This window comes from Macaca thibetana, chromosome 8 (genome assembly GCF_024542745.1).
Source record: "Macaca thibetana thibetana isolate TM-01 chromosome 8, ASM2454274v1, whole genome shotgun sequence".
Lineage (NCBI taxonomy): Eukaryota > Metazoa > Chordata > Mammalia > Primates > Cercopithecidae > Macaca > Macaca thibetana.
In genome coordinates this window covers 14,249,954-14,267,519 of record NC_065585.1, presented here as the reverse complement: position 1 = coordinate 14,267,519, position 17,566 = coordinate 14,249,954, and the positions used below count along the sequence as shown (strand labels likewise).

The 17,566-nt window shown below is 42.2% G+C and overlaps 1 protein-coding gene across 2 annotated transcripts in view; it reads right to left on the bottom strand.

The window, feature by feature from the left end:
- Positions 1-17,566, bottom strand: part of ADCY8 (adenylate cyclase 8) — a 261,339-nt gene that overhangs the window by 56,552 nt on the left and 187,221 nt on the right. The window contains exons 10-11 of one of the 2 annotated variants that reach the window (XM_050801571.1): positions 10,376-10,577; positions 8,221-8,310 (exon numbers count right to left, since the gene is read on the bottom strand). In XM_050801571.1, the coding sequence (XP_050657528.1) occupies positions 8,221-8,310; positions 10,376-10,577 (292 nt within the window). The remainder of the gene's footprint in view (positions 1-8,220; positions 8,311-10,375; positions 10,578-17,566) is intronic. The other variant, XM_050801572.1, reaches the window with a different exon arrangement.

Sequence of the window (17,566 nt, the reverse complement as noted above, 5' to 3'; positions counted from 1 at the left end):
GATGAGTTTCATACTTGTAATGGATTCATTAGGTCAGTGCCTAAGAAATAAATTGTGGTAGGGAAGAATATACGAAGTATCAGGATTAATGGAGAAAAGCTGAAACTTAAAGACAAGGTCTTGACAGATCTACCCAATAAACTTAGCAAGATATAAAAATTGGATAACATTGTCTAGTTTTATGGGGAGGTAAGAAATAGAGAGGAGTCAGAGATAGCACTAAGATTTCCACTTTGTATTAATCCATTAAGTAAGAAAAAACTTAAGATAAAGCATGGGGAAAAGGCAGTGAGTTCTTTTTTAGGCCTATCAAGCTTTAGGTATAGAAGGGGTGATTCAGAAAGGATGTTCAGTGAGCGATGACATAAATGAGGCTGAGATTCAGAAGGCAGATGGGGTCTGGAGACACACATTTAGCATCATTCAGCTGAACTTACAGGTGTGGAAGAAATCACTCAAGCAGAATACAAGTAAAGACAGAAGACACAGAGACTAGCATTGAGAGCCTACCATGTTTGAAGGACTGTGGAAGAAGAGAAATAAGAATATTGATTAGGCATTGTTGGGGATGTGTGGAGGAGAACTAGAAGACAGTAGTGAAGAAACATGTGCCCGAAGAATAAAGAGCTCTATATACAAGAGTTTTCAGAGGAGCACTTAAATGACAACAAAAAGTCTTCAAAATAATTTTAAACTGGAAAGCAGGGTGTAAAATTGTATATACACTATGATTACAAGAATGCAAAATATGTGTACACAGACATGACATGGCTTTTGAGTGGATTATTTCCTTTTGTAATGTCCTTTAGTTTTATTTTAATGTGCAATATCAAATGAAGCAGTAGGTTGAATGCAGCGTTTCGGGGTAAATCCCTGTACTCCAGAGGACTCTGCCTGGGGTTCTCTGTTTTTTCCTAGACCTTTTAATGACAAAAAATAATAATGCCAAGTTTTGTATGAGAAATGTTAGGTAGTGAGCAAAGTTCCCAGCAATCTCTGATAAAGGAAGCAGACAAGCTATGCATTGTAAGTGCGTCACCTTTGCCTTGGGAAAGGATATAATGACACCTCAGTTTTTACTGTTAAAAAAACTGGTTAGGAAAAAGAAGTCAAAGGCATTTCAGTAGGTAAAATAAAATGTAGACAGGAGAAGACAAAAAACCCCTACAGATGTGGAGGTGTGAAAGGCACCAGATTCATCTTAGATGAACTCCAGGTAAGATGGGTGGACGGACCAGCTGGGTTGGGGATGTCTGTAAATCAGCAATTAAGTTGGTAGAAAGTAGATCTAATAATTAAGCCTAAATATTTATTGGGTATGTATTCTGTGAATGACGTTGAATGACTTTATGTGTTTCATCTCATTTAATTCCTTAAATGACTCAAGGACAGGTATTATTCTTGGGTCCACTTTACAGAAGAGAGGAAGTGTATGTAACACTTTTCTTCTTCTGAATACACAAGGTTTTCCTCTCTCAGATATTCTGGCTTGGGAAATCAATTTCTTCAATGTCTGTACTGAAAAAATTGGAATTTCATGATTTGACAAGGTATTAAGGGTAGCAACAACTGAACCTGTTTCCATAAAACAGTTTACAAGCTAAATCATGCATTATTCCACAATTGTTGACTGAGAACCCACTATGCACCAAAAATTGTGCCAGGCTGGAAGGACATTGTCAATGCACCATAAATTGCCTTGGCAATATATGCACAATTTACTCTTAGGAGGAAGAAGAATTATTTTGCACATGATAACTGACGAAGGAATTGAGCATCTACCCACACAGGTCAGACAAACTGGATTCCCTGAAGCTATCTGGTTGCTGCCAAAATCCCACAACATCTTGAACTCATGGGACAAGAAGGAAAGAAATCAAACAGACAATTTTTAAAAGTCACTATGATTCAAAGAAATTATCTGGACTTATTGCTTTACACAAAATCTGATTCTTAGCAATTATAGCTCTTGGTATAAGCAGCACAGTGAAGTGTATCCAGGCAAATGACGGAAGCTGCTCTGCTTCTTCTGAGACCAGCCTGGACTCTCCAGAAAGTCGAGCAAGGAGGGTATCATAAACCTGGGGACCACCACAGGGTGCTGGGAAGATAGCTTGCCTGACTCTCCAGGGTGTTCACTGGCTTGTGTTAAGTAGGAGAAAAGAAAATTTTGTATGTGGTTTGTGCTCTGGTACATTCTTAATGGTCCTTTGGTTCATTCAAGATGCTGGTTTTCCAAGGTTGTATTTTTGAAAAATCTTCTGCTATTCATACCACTGTCTTTTACTATACAATATGTTCCCCCTACCCATTTTATGATTTTGTCTTTATTATGGTTTGAGTAATTTGATTATGATGTGCCTTCATGTGCCTGTGTGTGTTTATATTGAGGTTTTGGACCTGTGGATGTATGGTTTTCATCAAATGTGGAAAAATTCATGACACTATTTCTTTAAATAGGTTTTCAATCTCCTTGTCTTTCTCTTAGTCTTTCTTTTAGGTTAGGAGCTAGGACTCCAATTATACATAGAGTATGCTGCTTGAAGTTGTCCCCAATACTGCTTTTATTTTAATTTTTGTATTTCATTTTGGATACTTTATATTGCTATGTTATCAGTTTCACTATTTTTTTCTTCTGCACTATCTAATTTTGTCTATCATGAATACAGTCATAATATTTATTTGCTTGGCTGGGTGCAGTGGCTCATGCCTATAGTCCCAGCACTTTGGGAGGCCCAGGCAGGTGGGTCACTTGTGGCCAGGAGTTTGAAACCAGACTGGCCAACATGGAAAAACCCCATCTGTACTAAAAATAATGATAATAAAAAGCTTAGTTCGGTATGTTGGCGCATGCCTGTAGTCCCAGCTACTTGGGAGGCTGAGGCACAAGAATTGCTTAAACCTGGGAAGTGGAGGTTGTAGTGAGCCAGGGTTGTACCACTGCATTCCAGCCTGAGCAACAGAGTGAGACTCTGTGTCAAAAAAAAAAAAAATGCTAATTCAAATATACACAGTCAAATCTGAGTTGGTCTTTTTTGGTTGACATTTTTCCCCTTGTTATCAGTCATATTTTCCTTCTCCTTTTGATGCCTGGTAATCTTTGATTGGGTGCCAGACACTGTGTATTTACCTTGTTAAATCCTAGCTATTTTTGTATTCCTATGCATATTCTTGAAATTTATTCTAGGACACATATTAAATTATTTTAAAAGGTTTGATCTCTTTGGATCTAACTTTTAAGATTTTAAAGGAATAATCAGAGAAGCATATGATGTGGGAACAATTATTTTACTCTACTGAAGCAAGACTTTTCTGAATACTCTAACCTAGTACCGCATGAATCTTTTTCAGTCTGACTGGTGGGAACAAAATTATTCTCAGCTCTGTGTGGTTCCAGGCACTGATCCTTCCAGATGGTTCTTTTCCCATGTCAGTTTCCTCACATGCATGTACTGATTGAACCCTTTTCAGATCTCTAGGTTTTGCTCTCTATGCAACTCCCCAGAGTAGTGTGTTCTGCAGACTCTAGCCACCTCGGTCTCCCGGGACTCTTAGCTTAGTATTCTGAAATCAGGGAGTCCACCTTGGTTTCCTCTTCCTGAGCCATAGTCTAAAAACTCTCTTAAAGCAATAATAAAGCTCAGGCAATCACTTGCTTCCTGTCTTTCAGGATTATTGTCCTTCACTGACTGATGCCTAGTGCCTTGAAAACTATTGTTTCATATATTTTGTTTGTTTTTAGTTATTTCAGATGGAAAGGTAAATCTTGTTCCTGTTAGTCTATTGGAAGAATGCTTCCTTTCTCTTTAAATATTTTAAAACACACATTGTGGGCCCTGTCCTGCTGGGCCCTTTGGTCAATATTGAATAGGTATACAATATTATCTTCACTCCTTAAGTCAATAAATTTGAGAGGATGGAAAGGATGTCCTAGATAAATAAATCAACGGTAGGAAGGATGGAGTGTGAGTGCTAAGATGACACCATCAGGGTATGTGAGATGGCAGGGAGGAGAGTGCTGAAGGAGTTGGGCCTGCCAAACCACGTTATGGAAAGAGGGAGGCTTGAAGGCTGGGTAGGACCTGAATAAATGGAGAAGAAAGGGAAGGAAATGCCAGCATGCCAAGATATAGACAATCACATCTCTATGGAAAAATGGGCTCTTCAGGACCCTTTATGTAGGGACATGGATGCAGCTGGAAACCATCATTCTTAGCAAACTATCACAAGAACAGAAAACCAAACACCGCATGTTCTCACTCATAGGTGGGAACTGAACAATGAGATCACTTGGATTCGGGAAGGGGAACATCACACACGGGGGCCTATCATGGGGAGGGGGGAGGGGGGAGAGATTGCATTAGGAGTTATACCTGATGTAAATGACGAGTTGATGGGTGCTGACGAGTTGATGGGTGCAGCACAGCAACATGGCACAAGTATACATATGTAACAAACCTGCACGTTATGCACATGTACCCTAGAACTTAAAGTATAATAATAATAAAAAATAAATAAATAAATAAATTTAAAAAAATGATCAAAGCACCCCTAAAAAAAATAAAAATAAAAATAAAAACCATAGACAGCTCTGCTATTGCAGATACAGTGAACTGTTTATTCAGATGTGCCAGAGCATATAATAAAGGGGCGTGATTCTAAAATTAGGGTCTTCCCACTGAGTCGCCTGAGAACCACATCCAGGTGTTTGAGATAATGACACTCTGGGTTTGTGCATGTGATTTGCATTCATTTCACAAACCTGTGCCTTTCTTTCTCCTCGACTACTCTCCAACCATGACTGGAATATAGCTTTCTTCACTTTCATTCCCGGCGTCTTCGTTCTTTTTTAGCATCTGACAAGCTTTGAATTTAGAACTAAATTATACTTTATATCATACATTGTAAAAGCTCATTTTTTATATTACATCATCCTGTTTGATAACATGTTTTTGGACTGGATATTATTTCTCATAGGGTGAGGCAGGAATGTCAGGTATACATTTGAAGAAACCAAGGCTCACAAAGATGAAGTGGTTTGCTTGGGGACACATACTTGTGAGTATGTGAGTGCTGGGGAGTTGGATTAAGTCTTTCAGAAGGTCTGAATATCTAATCCATTTTAGTTTGGCAATGCCTAGTCAGTGAAGCGTGTGCACACACATACACATGCACACATACACACACACACACACACACACGTATCAGAATGGCAAATGGTGGGTCAGATCAGGTGGTGAATTTGGCCTGTGGCCATAGTTTGCTGACCTCCTGAACAAGATGACCCTTTCATTGTGGAGAAAATGGTAACATCAATCCATATTCATTTTATCTCACTTTTAAACATTTCTATTTTTGAGTGTGTTTCATAACATACACTAGTATGTTACACACGGTTGTTCAGGTATGTACAGGTGTTTGTTTGATGATAACATACATTGGCATTACATGCTCAAAGCCTTTTTGCTGAAAATGATAAATAAATCATAGCTGACATTTAATGAGCAGATACTTTGTGCCTGGTGTGGCTTCTAAATACTTTAAATGGATTAATTCACTTAATTATCATAATCACCCAATAAGGAAGACCCTACTTTTATCCCCATTTTACAGATAAGGAAACTGAGGCACTGAAATAAAGCTGTGTGATCAAAAATCTTACCCACCACTTTCTTAGGATTTGGCTAATCTCTGAGTGCTGTGGTCTTGTGTTTGAGGGTTCAGGTGTTGGGTCAAGGGTATACAATATTAATTCAAAGTGATGTGTGGGCACAGATAAATAGCTGCTTCATGTCAGATGCCATGTGAGGAGCTAAATATTTGCTAACCCATCTAGGCAGGCACCATGAGAACATATTGTTTAACTCCACAGTAGTCATGTAAAGAAGGTATAAATTTTCCCATTTTACAGATGAGGAAACTGAGGTTCAGAGAGAGTAAGAACTGATTCAAGGTTCCACTGCTAGCAAGTGAGGGGGCTTAATTGGAAATGAAATGCAGCTTTCGCCTAGCTCTGACTCTCCAATTCCGGGCCACTTACTCTGTCCAAAAGTTGAGATGTTTCCTAAGCCCCTTAAGCCAAGAATTTCTCAGGGAGCCGTTGTCCCACAGAGTACACTAAGCTGGGGCTCCACTCATTCCTAGGTGGAAGGAAGTCCCAGGGCACATGGTCTGGCCAATGTAGCCCCTAAATGGGACTTAGTCCCATCCTGTCCTGCATATCCTTAGTAGAGTCTAGTTTCTCCTCTAGGGACTAGGCCAGATAAAGAATAAGGTAGATATGGTTCAAATTATAGTACCAAGGCTTGATAATAGACTGAAAAAGAGAAGGAAGGAAGGACAGAAAGAAGAAGGGAAGGAAAGAAGTGAGGAAGAAATAAGATCAGGCAAGTGTGGCCCTAAGCAGCACTGAGCAAGCTGCTTTCTGAGCTCTAGTTTTATTATCTATAACATGGAGACAGTAATAGCCTCTATCCCAGACATCTGAAGGATTTGATGATGTTATGCATATCAAGCATGTGCTCTATGCAAATGGATGGAGGGAGAGGAGGGTTGGTCTCCTTGTTGGAATGTTTCTGGGACCAATTCTTAGACCTAGAAGAGACTACAGGGAGCCTTTTCTCCATTCATATGTTGGAGGGGCTTCTGAGTGTGGCAGCCTCTCAGAGAACAAGAATCTACCCAGAGTCCTAGGTATGGGGTTGACTGGGGTCTGCTGGGACATCTTAGCTGTTCTACTTTATGACCCGGGATGTCTACCCTAATATGTAAAGGTCTGGGTTGTGAATAACAGACCCCATAGGCTGACCCCAAGGCCCAGAAACAAACCACTGGCTCTGTGGTCAACGTAGAGTAACACACACAAATTATGATCATAGGTGGCCTGTTGGGATGCCTCCAGACCACATGGTACTTCTGGCACTCTCTGTACCATTTAAGTTTAGTTGTAATTTTCTGCCTTTGTAATTCCCTCCCTCCCTCCTTCCCCCGCTCCCTCCCTCCCTTCCTTCCTTCCTCCTTCCTTCCTCTTCCTTCCCCTTTCCTTCCTTCCTTCCCCCTTCCTTCCCCCTCCCTTCCCCTTCCTTCCTTCCTTCATTCCTTCTTTCCCTTTCCTTCCTTCCCCTTCTTTCCTCCCTCCCTTCCCTTTCCTTCCTTCCCCTTCCTTCCTTCTTTCCCCTTCCTTCCTTCCTTCTTTCCTTCCCTTTCCTTCCTTCCTTCCTCCCTTCTCCTTCCCTCCTTCCTTCCCCTCCCTTCTTTCCTTCCTTCCCCTTCCTTCTTTCTTCCTTCCTTCCTTCCCCTTCCTTCCTTCTTCCTTCCTTCCTTCCCCTTCCTTCCTTCTTCCTTCCTTCTTCCTTCCTTCCTTCCTTCCCCTTCCTTCCTTCTTCCTTCCTTCCTTCCCCTTCCTTCCTTCTTCCTTCCTTCCTTCCCCTTCCTTCCTTCCTTCCCCTTCCTTCCTTCCTTCCCTCCTTCCTTCCTTCCTTCCTTCCTTCCTTCCTCTTCCTTCCTTCCTTCTCCTTCCTTCCCCTTCCTTCCTTCCCTCCTTCCTTCCTTCCTCTTCCTTCCTTCCTTCTCCTTCCTTCCCCTTCCTTCCTTCCCTCCCTCCCTCCCTCCCTCCTTCCTTCCTTCCTTCCTTCCTTCCTTCCTTCCTTCCTTCCTTCCTTCCTTCCTTCCTTCCTTCCCTCCCTCCCTCCCTCCCTCTCCTTCCTTCCTTCCCTCTCCTTCCTTCCTTCCTTCCTTCCTTCTTTCCTTCCTTTGCTCCTTCATTTCCTCCCTCCCCACCTCTTTCCTTAATGCAGCAAACACTGTTTGAGAAAGAACTCTGCCTGCTAATGGAGATAACAGTGCATTCTGCTACAGGATTTTACAAATAAGCTAGGAGAAATGCATAGAGAAGGAAGAGATAAGGGCAAATGGAAAACGGATAGAAGGAAAGGTGAAAAGGAAGAAAAGGAGGAGAAAGAGGGAGAAAGAAATGAGGAAGGTGTAAAGATGAAAAAGAGGCAGAGGAGGGAGCAGGAAAGAGGACTGGGAAACAGAAAATATAAGGGGAGAAGGAAAGGCAGAAAAGGGGAAGAAGAAAAAGGAAAGAAGAAGAGGCAGAAGAAGGAAAACAGGCCTCTTGAGTACTTTCTATGGCCCTTCAGCCAGTCTTGTTTATTTAGAGCTGGTAGAGATATATCTATGTCCAACTCTCACCAAGGGGAGCTCGTAAATAAATACCTCTGGGTAGGAGCAGATATCTGTAAACACAGCTGAGGAATTGAAAGTCAGGTTCTTCAAGGGTATCGACTTGTCAAAATCACACCACAGCTGCGGATTAAAAAAAAGAACAACAAAAACAAAAACAGGAACAACAAAGTCAGTGTGAGTGCTGGAAATGGAGCAGTGTGCTATCAGTGGCCGTGCTTCAGCATGGGTAGACTGAACCCTAGAGGGGACTTGAAGTCAGAATGGAAGTGCCAAAGTGCCAGCTTTGATTTCTCTTATTTAAAAAACAAGTGCTTGCTCAGAAACAGCTTCCGTAAGCCAGTCATGAAACTAAGTTTAGACTGCTCTGTTGGCCCCATCATTTGGGGTCACTGGAGTGTGCTTGTGGAGCTCAGAAGAGAAAGCCAGATGGCAGGAGAAGAGGTCTCGGGTAAACTCACAGCCTGTCTCCAGATCAACAGCTGGGAGGACATGGAGAATCTGAAGGGGTACATTTTCCAGAAAGATTCTTAGCATTGGGGTGATGGGCATTCCCTAGGACAGAAGTTGCTGCAGGAGATTTTGTGGTATTAGGAAAAGAGTAACTACCATTGGCCAAATGCCTCCTCTGTGCCAGACACTTTGTACAAAAAAGCCTCACAACCACCTTGTGATGTAGCTGCTATTTTTAATCCCCATTTTACAATGGAAAAGTATGAAACTCTGAGAAGTAAAGTAACTTGTCCAGGGTCACAGAGCTCTGGTGGATCTGAGATTTGAACACAGGTCTATCTGACTCCAAAGCCTCTGATCTTCCTACCACACTACCCATGGAGGCACAGTTGGCCCCAGAGGTAACCCTGACCTAGAGTCATTGGGCTTACTTACAAATTCTGCACCCCTGAAATATCTAATTTGTTATCAAGACTTAATTTGAGGTTCTGGCTACTTCTCTGCAGCCTGTGATCAGTTGATCCCATGTACTTCCATTTCAGTTATCATAATCTATAACATATTCATTAGATGATGAACTAAATTAGATGATAATTTTCCTTTTCCTCTTTTCCTTTATCCATAAAGCCTTCACTAGAAGGACAACCACAGAACTTAAGTAATTACTGGGCCAAATTGGACAGTGATTTCAGGCAGTCTAGCCCTCTAAGTCACAGGCCAACAATTGTGGGAGTCCATAGCTTGGGTCCCTGAACACTTGGGGACCCTCGCTCAGGCCCAAAGGACAGAGTGATGGATTCAACCACATGACAATGCCTCAACTAGCCTCTCTCAACATGCCAAGTTTAAGACCTGGAACCAAACAAATCACCTCAAAAATCTAACTGCCTGAGTCATGGACAACACAGACTACTTGTAAAAGCACAGAAAATACCTATAACTACCATGGTACAATTCTCAAGAGAAAATGAAACCATGACAATGTGGATCATCAAATTAAACAGTGATAAATATCATGGCAGTTGGAAATTCATCTGAGTTCTATGTGTCACGTGAAATACAAACTCTTAGAAAGTCATAGGTGAGATACTCAGCTTTCCTGAAATGCAGTTTCATCATCCATTAAACGGGGACAATAATACCTACCTGTACCACATAGTAGGTGCTCAATAAATGGCAGCTATTTCATTTCCATTTCCCCCACCCCACTCCCACTCCCAGAGATACAATTTAGCATATTAGAAGGGCGAGGGTCATGGAGTCAGACAGAACTTATTAGCAAGTTATTTCATGTCTCTGAGCCTCAGTTTCCTCAGCCATAAAGTGGGGATAATGAAACTTACCTCACGGGGTTTATGTGAGGATTAAATATGAAAAATATGTAAAGGTCCTCCTTCAGCGCATGGCACATAGCAGGTAGGTACTGATACTTGATAAATGGTAACTCTTATTTACAATGTAATTGGCCACTGACAATATGGAAATTGAAGGGCTTTTGGAACTCCTTTGGAGAAAATAACCTATTCCGCTGGGAAATAGACAATTTTCCAACAGTAAAATGCACAGTTTTGGCAGTAGCCACATCTTTGTTATCTGTCCCTAAGCTTGGGGCTAGACCAGGCACATAAAGGTAACTGGTACCAAGGAAGGGTAATGCAGGAAGCTGCAGGCTCCATAAACTTCATGCTCAACTGCACACTAGACACCAGAAGGTTGGTGGATGTGGGATGCTTACGATATTTAAGATGGCGCCCAGGAAATTAATCAAGATGGATGCAAAGATGATGACGTTCCGGGCCAAATAGGTCTCATTAATCCAACAGCAAGTTTTCCGGAGGATGAGGGGCAAACACTTATAATCCTCTGCTGTGGTGATGAGGACCAGAGCCGAGTGCAGCATAATCAGAATGGAGAACTGGATGGTCATTGGCATCACTCTGCAGGGAAACACAGAATGTTGGATCATTGGCATCAATTGTCTGAGCAACACTGAAATTCTATTCCTGGTCTCCCTTTCCCATCCCTTGCATCGGACAATTCTTTGAAAGGTCTGTTTGTCCAAGAAAAAGGTTATGAGCAGGAGAGATTTTTAAAAATTACACGCATCCCGAGAGCACTCTCTCTATTGAGAAACTTTGCAAAAAACAGAATATTTGGCCTGATTTATTGCTCCTGCCCACTTTTCCCCTCTTCTTTTATTATTAATTTTTGTCACTAGACAACTGCTGTCATGGCAACACACCACTCTAGTTTGGTATCAACACTCTGGTTGTGGGATGAACCCACATACCCTTTCCCTTTCAAGGTGGGTTTTATGAAACTTTCTCCCTCCATCTATCCTGATAACAAGAATTGGATTTGACATTGGTTTTAAGTTGCTCAGTTTGGTTCCTGGTTACTGTGGTTTTCATGGACTATACCATAAGTTATTTGAGACATGGGTAAGGAGAACTCATCCTTGTCCAAGGTATCAGCATTTCTCTCAAGTTTACATCTTGAGTTTCAAGCTCTCATCAAAACTCTGTCCCATGGTAGCCTGTGTCGGTTGGACACCTGTGCTTGGTGTCAGGATGCTTAGTAAGTCTGTGATCTAAAACTCCATCTCTGGAGGCATCTTTAACTCCTGTCTCTCCTATCAACCTATTTATCACCATGCATGCTGCTTCTCCTTGGGAATTAACTGTTCTCAACTCTGTGTCTAGTCATTCATGTCTTACACTGGCAGCTCTAATTTTTTCATCTCTATTTCAGTCAGCAAACTTATGCAGGTGTTAAAGGGTACCTTGCTAGAAGTGGTGGGAGAGTTTCTATCTGCTCCTTTTTCTATAAATTGAGGTGTATCCATCTGCATTTAATATCTTCCATTGGCCAGTGCTACATAAATATGTGTTTAGCAAATAAAGTTGAACTCACCTTCTTTTCCTAACACTATCTCTTACTATCCTCCTCCTTAAACTTCTTATGTAATATTAATAACAGTAGTATAAATAATGTATTGAGTTCTGATTATGTGTTAGCTACTATGCTGAGCATTTTATATATAATATCTCATTTCCATTCCTTAGAATAAACCAAAGAGGTCTTTTTATCTCTTTTTTTTCCAGATGAAGATTCAAGGCTCAGAGGGAAGAAATCTCCCAGCCATCATATAGTTGGTCAGTGTTAGAGCCAGAATTTAAAGTCCACTCTGCTATACCATTCTGATATTCTAATCACTTTGGTAGGTAATAGATCTCCCGTGTTTGCATTAATCTTTTTTGCTTTTATGGTTTCATCATAATATTTATTCATTCAACAAGTCTTCTTCCTGGGTATACAGTGGTAGGCATCAGGGGTACTGGGGCCAAAGACACATCTTCCTCATCTAGGTGATCACAATTGAGAGAGGAATATAAATATGCAAATGATAAACTATTTATATACTATGCTAGGATCTATAAAGAGTTATAAACAAACATCAATTGAAAAATAGGAAAGGGAATCAAGGGAGGCTTCATAAAAGAGGTAACATTGGGTTAGGCTGTGAAGGTTAAAGAGAAGGCTTGCAGATAGGGAAGAGCAGGGAGCACGAGCAAAACATCAGAAGAATGGGAGTGACCAGTGTCTTCAAAGTTTCCCAATAACCCAGGCAGTGTGGCTGTGCTCAGGAGCTTTGTCCTGTAGGCAATGTGCGGAAGGAAGTAATCAAATCTGTGTGTTTGAAAGACAACTGTGGTGGGAGGTGGAGGATGAAGTGAAGAGGAAACGTGTTTAGCAGATTTAAATAGTTGAGGCATGAGTTAATGAGGGAGGAACACAGGACCAGTATAATTGGAGAATGCAGGGAAAGATGTGGAGGTATATTAATATGTGGTTTGTATGTATGTGTAGGGGGTATTTGAGAGAGGGAAGTCATTAAGGATGTCACTAATGTCTTTCCGTTGTAACTGGGTAAGTGCAGGAAAAGAAGCTAGTCTGTACAGGAGATAAGTTGATAAAGTTGATTTTGGACACAATGCATGTTTGGTACTTGTGGATCATTCAGTTACAGATATACAGATGTCCAGGCAGTGAGGGACAATTAAGGAACTCTAAGGCTGGAGGGAATAGGTGGTGATTGAAGATCGAGCAATGGAAGCATCTGCCCAAGGATAGTGTGTACAGCAAGAATCAAGAGGACCCAAGATGAGCTGTGGGAGATGTTAATGGGCTGGAAGAAGAGAAGGCAGCAAAGGGAATTTACGAAATGTGGTTAGATAAGCAGGAGAGCAGGAGTGCATGGCATTGTGGCAGCAGCAGGGGGGATAAGAAATTCACAAGGAAAGAGTAATCAAGAATGTCAATTTCCTCTGCATGGTGAAGCTACCTTAAGACTGTAAAGTGACTCTTCCCACAGCTTCAGCTATTGTTGGTAGAGGTTTTGTTTTGTTTTTCACTGGCAAAGTTTTGATTTTATGGATCACCTTGACAAGAAATCTCTGTAGGAATTCTATATAAGAACAGAAGGTTGGTGCATCAGTGAGTTCCCAGAGGGCTCTAGGCAGATGGGAAACTTCCCTCCAAACAGGCTGGAAAAACACTCCCTGACAACACACCATTATTTCTGGGCACCAGGGGAGATAAATGAAAGGGAATGCAGGTGGATCATTTCATCAGGAAGTCCCATGAGAGAGGGGGCCAATTGCAAGCCTCATATGGCTCAGTCACAGGAGGCAACCAACCAGGACAAAAATGTCTCTTTTCAAAGTGTGAGGCAGAAGCAAACCAGGGAAAGGCAGGTTTGAAAGATGCTCAGCTGGAGCCTCAAATTCTTACATGGCCACCACTGCCTGTGGACCTCCGCATGGCATACAGGGCCTTGAGTGTCTGCTCTTGGCTCTTTCCTGCCTTTTTTTTTCCTCCCTCACCCTTCTGCACCCCATGGTCTGGGCAATGTTGAACTATGTGCAGTCTGCCCCCAGTGCTATGCACCTTCTTCTGCCTTATGGGCACTTAACATGGCATGTCCTGTTCTTCATGTAAGGCTCAGCTTTCCTTTGGATTCTTCCATGACACCTGGCATAGGGCTGAATACACAGAAGGTGCTCAAGAAGTATTCATTGACTTATGCTTTTTCTGGGAAGAGAAGACTGCTCCTCCCCTCAGCAGCCTTCATAGGGAAGAAGACTTCCACCTACATGCCCAGACTATTCCTCTGCCTGCTCACTGTGTTTCTCCAAGGAAGGAGGAAGGGCGAATCCAGAAACTGTCGGAGGTGCTCAGTGGACCTCATTTTCCTTGGAGGGCAGGGTCATTGTTAAAGGTCAGTGTTTATGCATAGTTCAGATGCTTATATTCTCCTCCTCTTCGATCCACTGAGACGACAAGGAAGCCAGAGCCTTGATCTACCCTATGGGAGGAGGGCTGACCATCTTTTCTCTTTGGCCGGGGTATCTCTGCCTTTAAAGAAGAAAGCCCAGGTTGGCTTAACCCTGGCTCTGGGCACAGATGGCACCTTCTCAGGTCTGCCTCATTCACCTTTGGCACTGGTGGGTGTGCGCTGGTTTGTTCTTTGGCAGCATCATAGTGGAAGATCTCACACCAGAGTTTAATGGTGGGATCTGAAGGCCAGCAGAGAAGAGATTCAGGATGGAGGCCATGTGGTCTCTTGACTTTAGCCACATTTTGTATACCAGCTTTTATCATAGTTTTGCATAGGCTACCTGGGTAATTGTTTGGAAATTTATAAAATTGATGTTTTTTTTTTCCCCATTTAGTGATTGAACTTTTGTGTAATCTTTGGCATGATGGGGAGTTCATCAGGGTATCTGCAGGGCTGTGTGGGAGGATTTGCACACAGAACTCACCTGAGTGCCTGACACAGTTTTAAATGACTTTCTTCTTGGTTTGCTGTAAAAGGGAAAGGGAGGTGAAAAACAGGCAGTGTGCTCCAGTGGCAAGAGCAAAGCCTTAAATGTTTGAACCTATAGTTCTGAAGCATAACTAGTAGTGCGGTCATGGGCAAGGTAATTGATTCCTCTGAGAATTACTTTTTAACCTGTAAAACCGGGATTTTTTTAAGCCTACGTTTTAAAGGAGGCTCTGAGATTAAACGACGTCATAAAGTAGTATAATACACATTTAAAGAAATGTTAGTTCTCTTTCTCTATTCATCATGAAATTCAGGATATCAAAGGCACATTAAAGTTCTATGGCAAGGGTATTAATTACAAGAATAGCTTTTAAAGCAAAGGTATTAGCACTGTATATTAAATTTCTCTGGAAATCTCTGCGGCAGTTCCTCAGCATTCATTTATTTCTTTACATGTAAACATTATAACATCAGATTGCACATTTTATCTAATTATAGAGCCACTCAGGCGTCCAGGAGTTCTGAATTTGCTTTTGCATTGTTGGTGTGCATAAGAGGCAAGGAAAGCTTTCATTTCTGAAATCGAGTCTCAAAAGGAATGACAGGCTTTGCAAAGTTCTATCCAAATCATTTCTAGACATTAAGTCCTAATTATTCTCTGCAGTCTGTCTTTAAAATGGTTTGTATTGATATTGTGATTTGACATTTGCTGGGAAGGCAGGAATCAGTGGGATGAGTGAACAGCCTATAGCAGCTTGCGGTGCAATAGGAAACAAAAACTCAGGTTATACTGAAAGATGGCACTTGGACAACACTTTAGAATCTACAGACTCGATGAGTGCAATAGTGTATTTGATCCTTGCAGCAACCCTGAAGAAAGATATTCTTAGCCCTTTCAACAGGTGAAAATACTGTGACTCCAAAAGGGAATTTACCAGAAATAGGCTTGGTTAACTTAATTTTTACTGCAGTCTTGGCAAGTGAGCATTATCATTCCCATTTTACAGATGAGGAAACAGAGGTTTCAGAGAGGTTAAATATATACATATAGGTAGTATAACGCACAGAAAATAGTAAGACCCAGTGCCTGCCTCTTTCCTTCCTCCTTCCCTCCCTCCCTCCCTTCCTTCCCTCTTTAGGTCACTATCTCTCTCTCTTTTCCCCTTCCCTCCCTCTGCCTGCGTCCCTGTCTCTCTTTCTGCATCTTTGTCTCTCTCTCATCACCACATGCAAACCAGATACATTGTTCTATAGTCACAAGAAGTATTTTCTAGTCTTTCCTTTGTTTACCCTTCTTGGAGAGGAACATCTGTGGCCATGTGGAAATTAAAGGAAAGAGCTGGGTAAGCACTGTCTCTCTCTCTCTCTCTCTCTTTTTTTTTTTTTTTTTTGCCAGAGTCCATTAATTTTTGCTTTGAGGGCTAAGAATTAGCTGTGGTCATATGAGTAGAGACTGCCTCATCTGCCAAAAAAATCCATGACAGAAGAAATGCGAGTGAAAAGCACCCACCATCTGTTCAGTTGCAAAGCATCAAACAGAAACAAAATGAGTTGGAGAGGGAACCAGCACGTATTAAAGAAAGCGTTTGCTGTGTCTGTGGTAAATGGGCCACCCAATTCCCACAGCATATGGATTGTCTGGTCAGAGTTCAGCTTCCTTCATTGTCAGGATTTTTCTCTTCACTAGGTGAGGTTGGGGTGTGGGCTGTATTTCAGTTATGGGCTTCACCTTGAATTCTAGAGTCAGAGACTCCTTCTGACTAGCTGCTGCGTGAGGGTCCAGGTCTCTTCCCCCTGAACCCCAGGAACTAGGGCATCAAGGCTTGCTCCCCTCCCCTGCCCCCATCACACCACCTGGAAAGAAATCCTGTCCAGGCCAGCTGGGAAGCCTGAGGCTCGTTTCTCGTGGAGGACAGTGGCCCCTTCTCCTGTCCAGTGCCAAATACAGATCCTCGGGCTCATCCTGGTCTTCTCCATCTCTCTCATCCCCCACATCCAGTCAGTCACTGTGAACCATCAACTCTCTGCCCTAAATATCTTAAAAATTCTTCCTCTTCTGTCCACCCTTCTTCCCACTCTCTTGTCCTTATTATTTCTTGCCAGATTTTTTTTTCAATTGCCTCCTAATTGGTCATCCCAAATCCAGATCTCACTCCCACCTCTCCACCATCCCCATTCATGATGATCCTTCTAAACATGAATCTGATCACATCATCTCTTTCATTAAAAATGCTTCAATAAAGACTCCTCTGCCAACCAGTTACACTCCTTAAAGAGCTTCACAACTTCTACCCTCCAGAATGCTCTATTCCCAGCCCTTCCTCCCCTTAATTTTTCTCAGGCTTTTCCATGACCTGGTGAGCTCCTTTAGGAGCCAGGTGAGCTGTCACTGTCATCTCCTCTGGGAAGCCTGCTCCAGAGGCAAAAGGATTACTTTTGCCTCACCACAACTCCTGCACATTGAATCCCAGCTTACACCTTGCCCATCACAATAGTCATCACCCCATATGATAGCTGTTCGGCTAATTGTCTTTTAGCCCTACTAGATGATCAGCTTTATGATGGCAGAGACCCTGACTGTATATCCCCACTCTTCAGCACAAACTGTCACACTGATGTTTGTCGCGTTTTTGCTGGGAATGTCAACACCTTGAGCTCCAGGAGTCCAGAGGAAGCAACAGACACGGCCATGCCCTTCTCGCCTACCACCTTCCCATCAACAAGAGTGACTAGAGGAGCCCAGCAGATTTGGCTGAATCTTGCAAGGCCCCACCAACACTCACAGCTCGCCACCCTAAGGTGCCTTCTCTCAGGACCCTAGTCCTCACAGGCTCTTAGGCAGTCAAGAAACTCATTCTTTCCTCGTATTCTCTGGTACCCTTCTTCTGATTTATTAATTGGATAGCTATAAATATCTACATACATAGCATATACATGTCTACCTATATGTCTACCTTCGTAGTATATGAGGAGCTATGTATGTAGTATATACACCTGGACAGATACATATATATTCTTTATGCCTTAGTCTAATTTCACCAGAGTATACAGTCCAGGAGGGCAGGGATTTTGTTCTTGTAATCTTTTTTTGTTTGG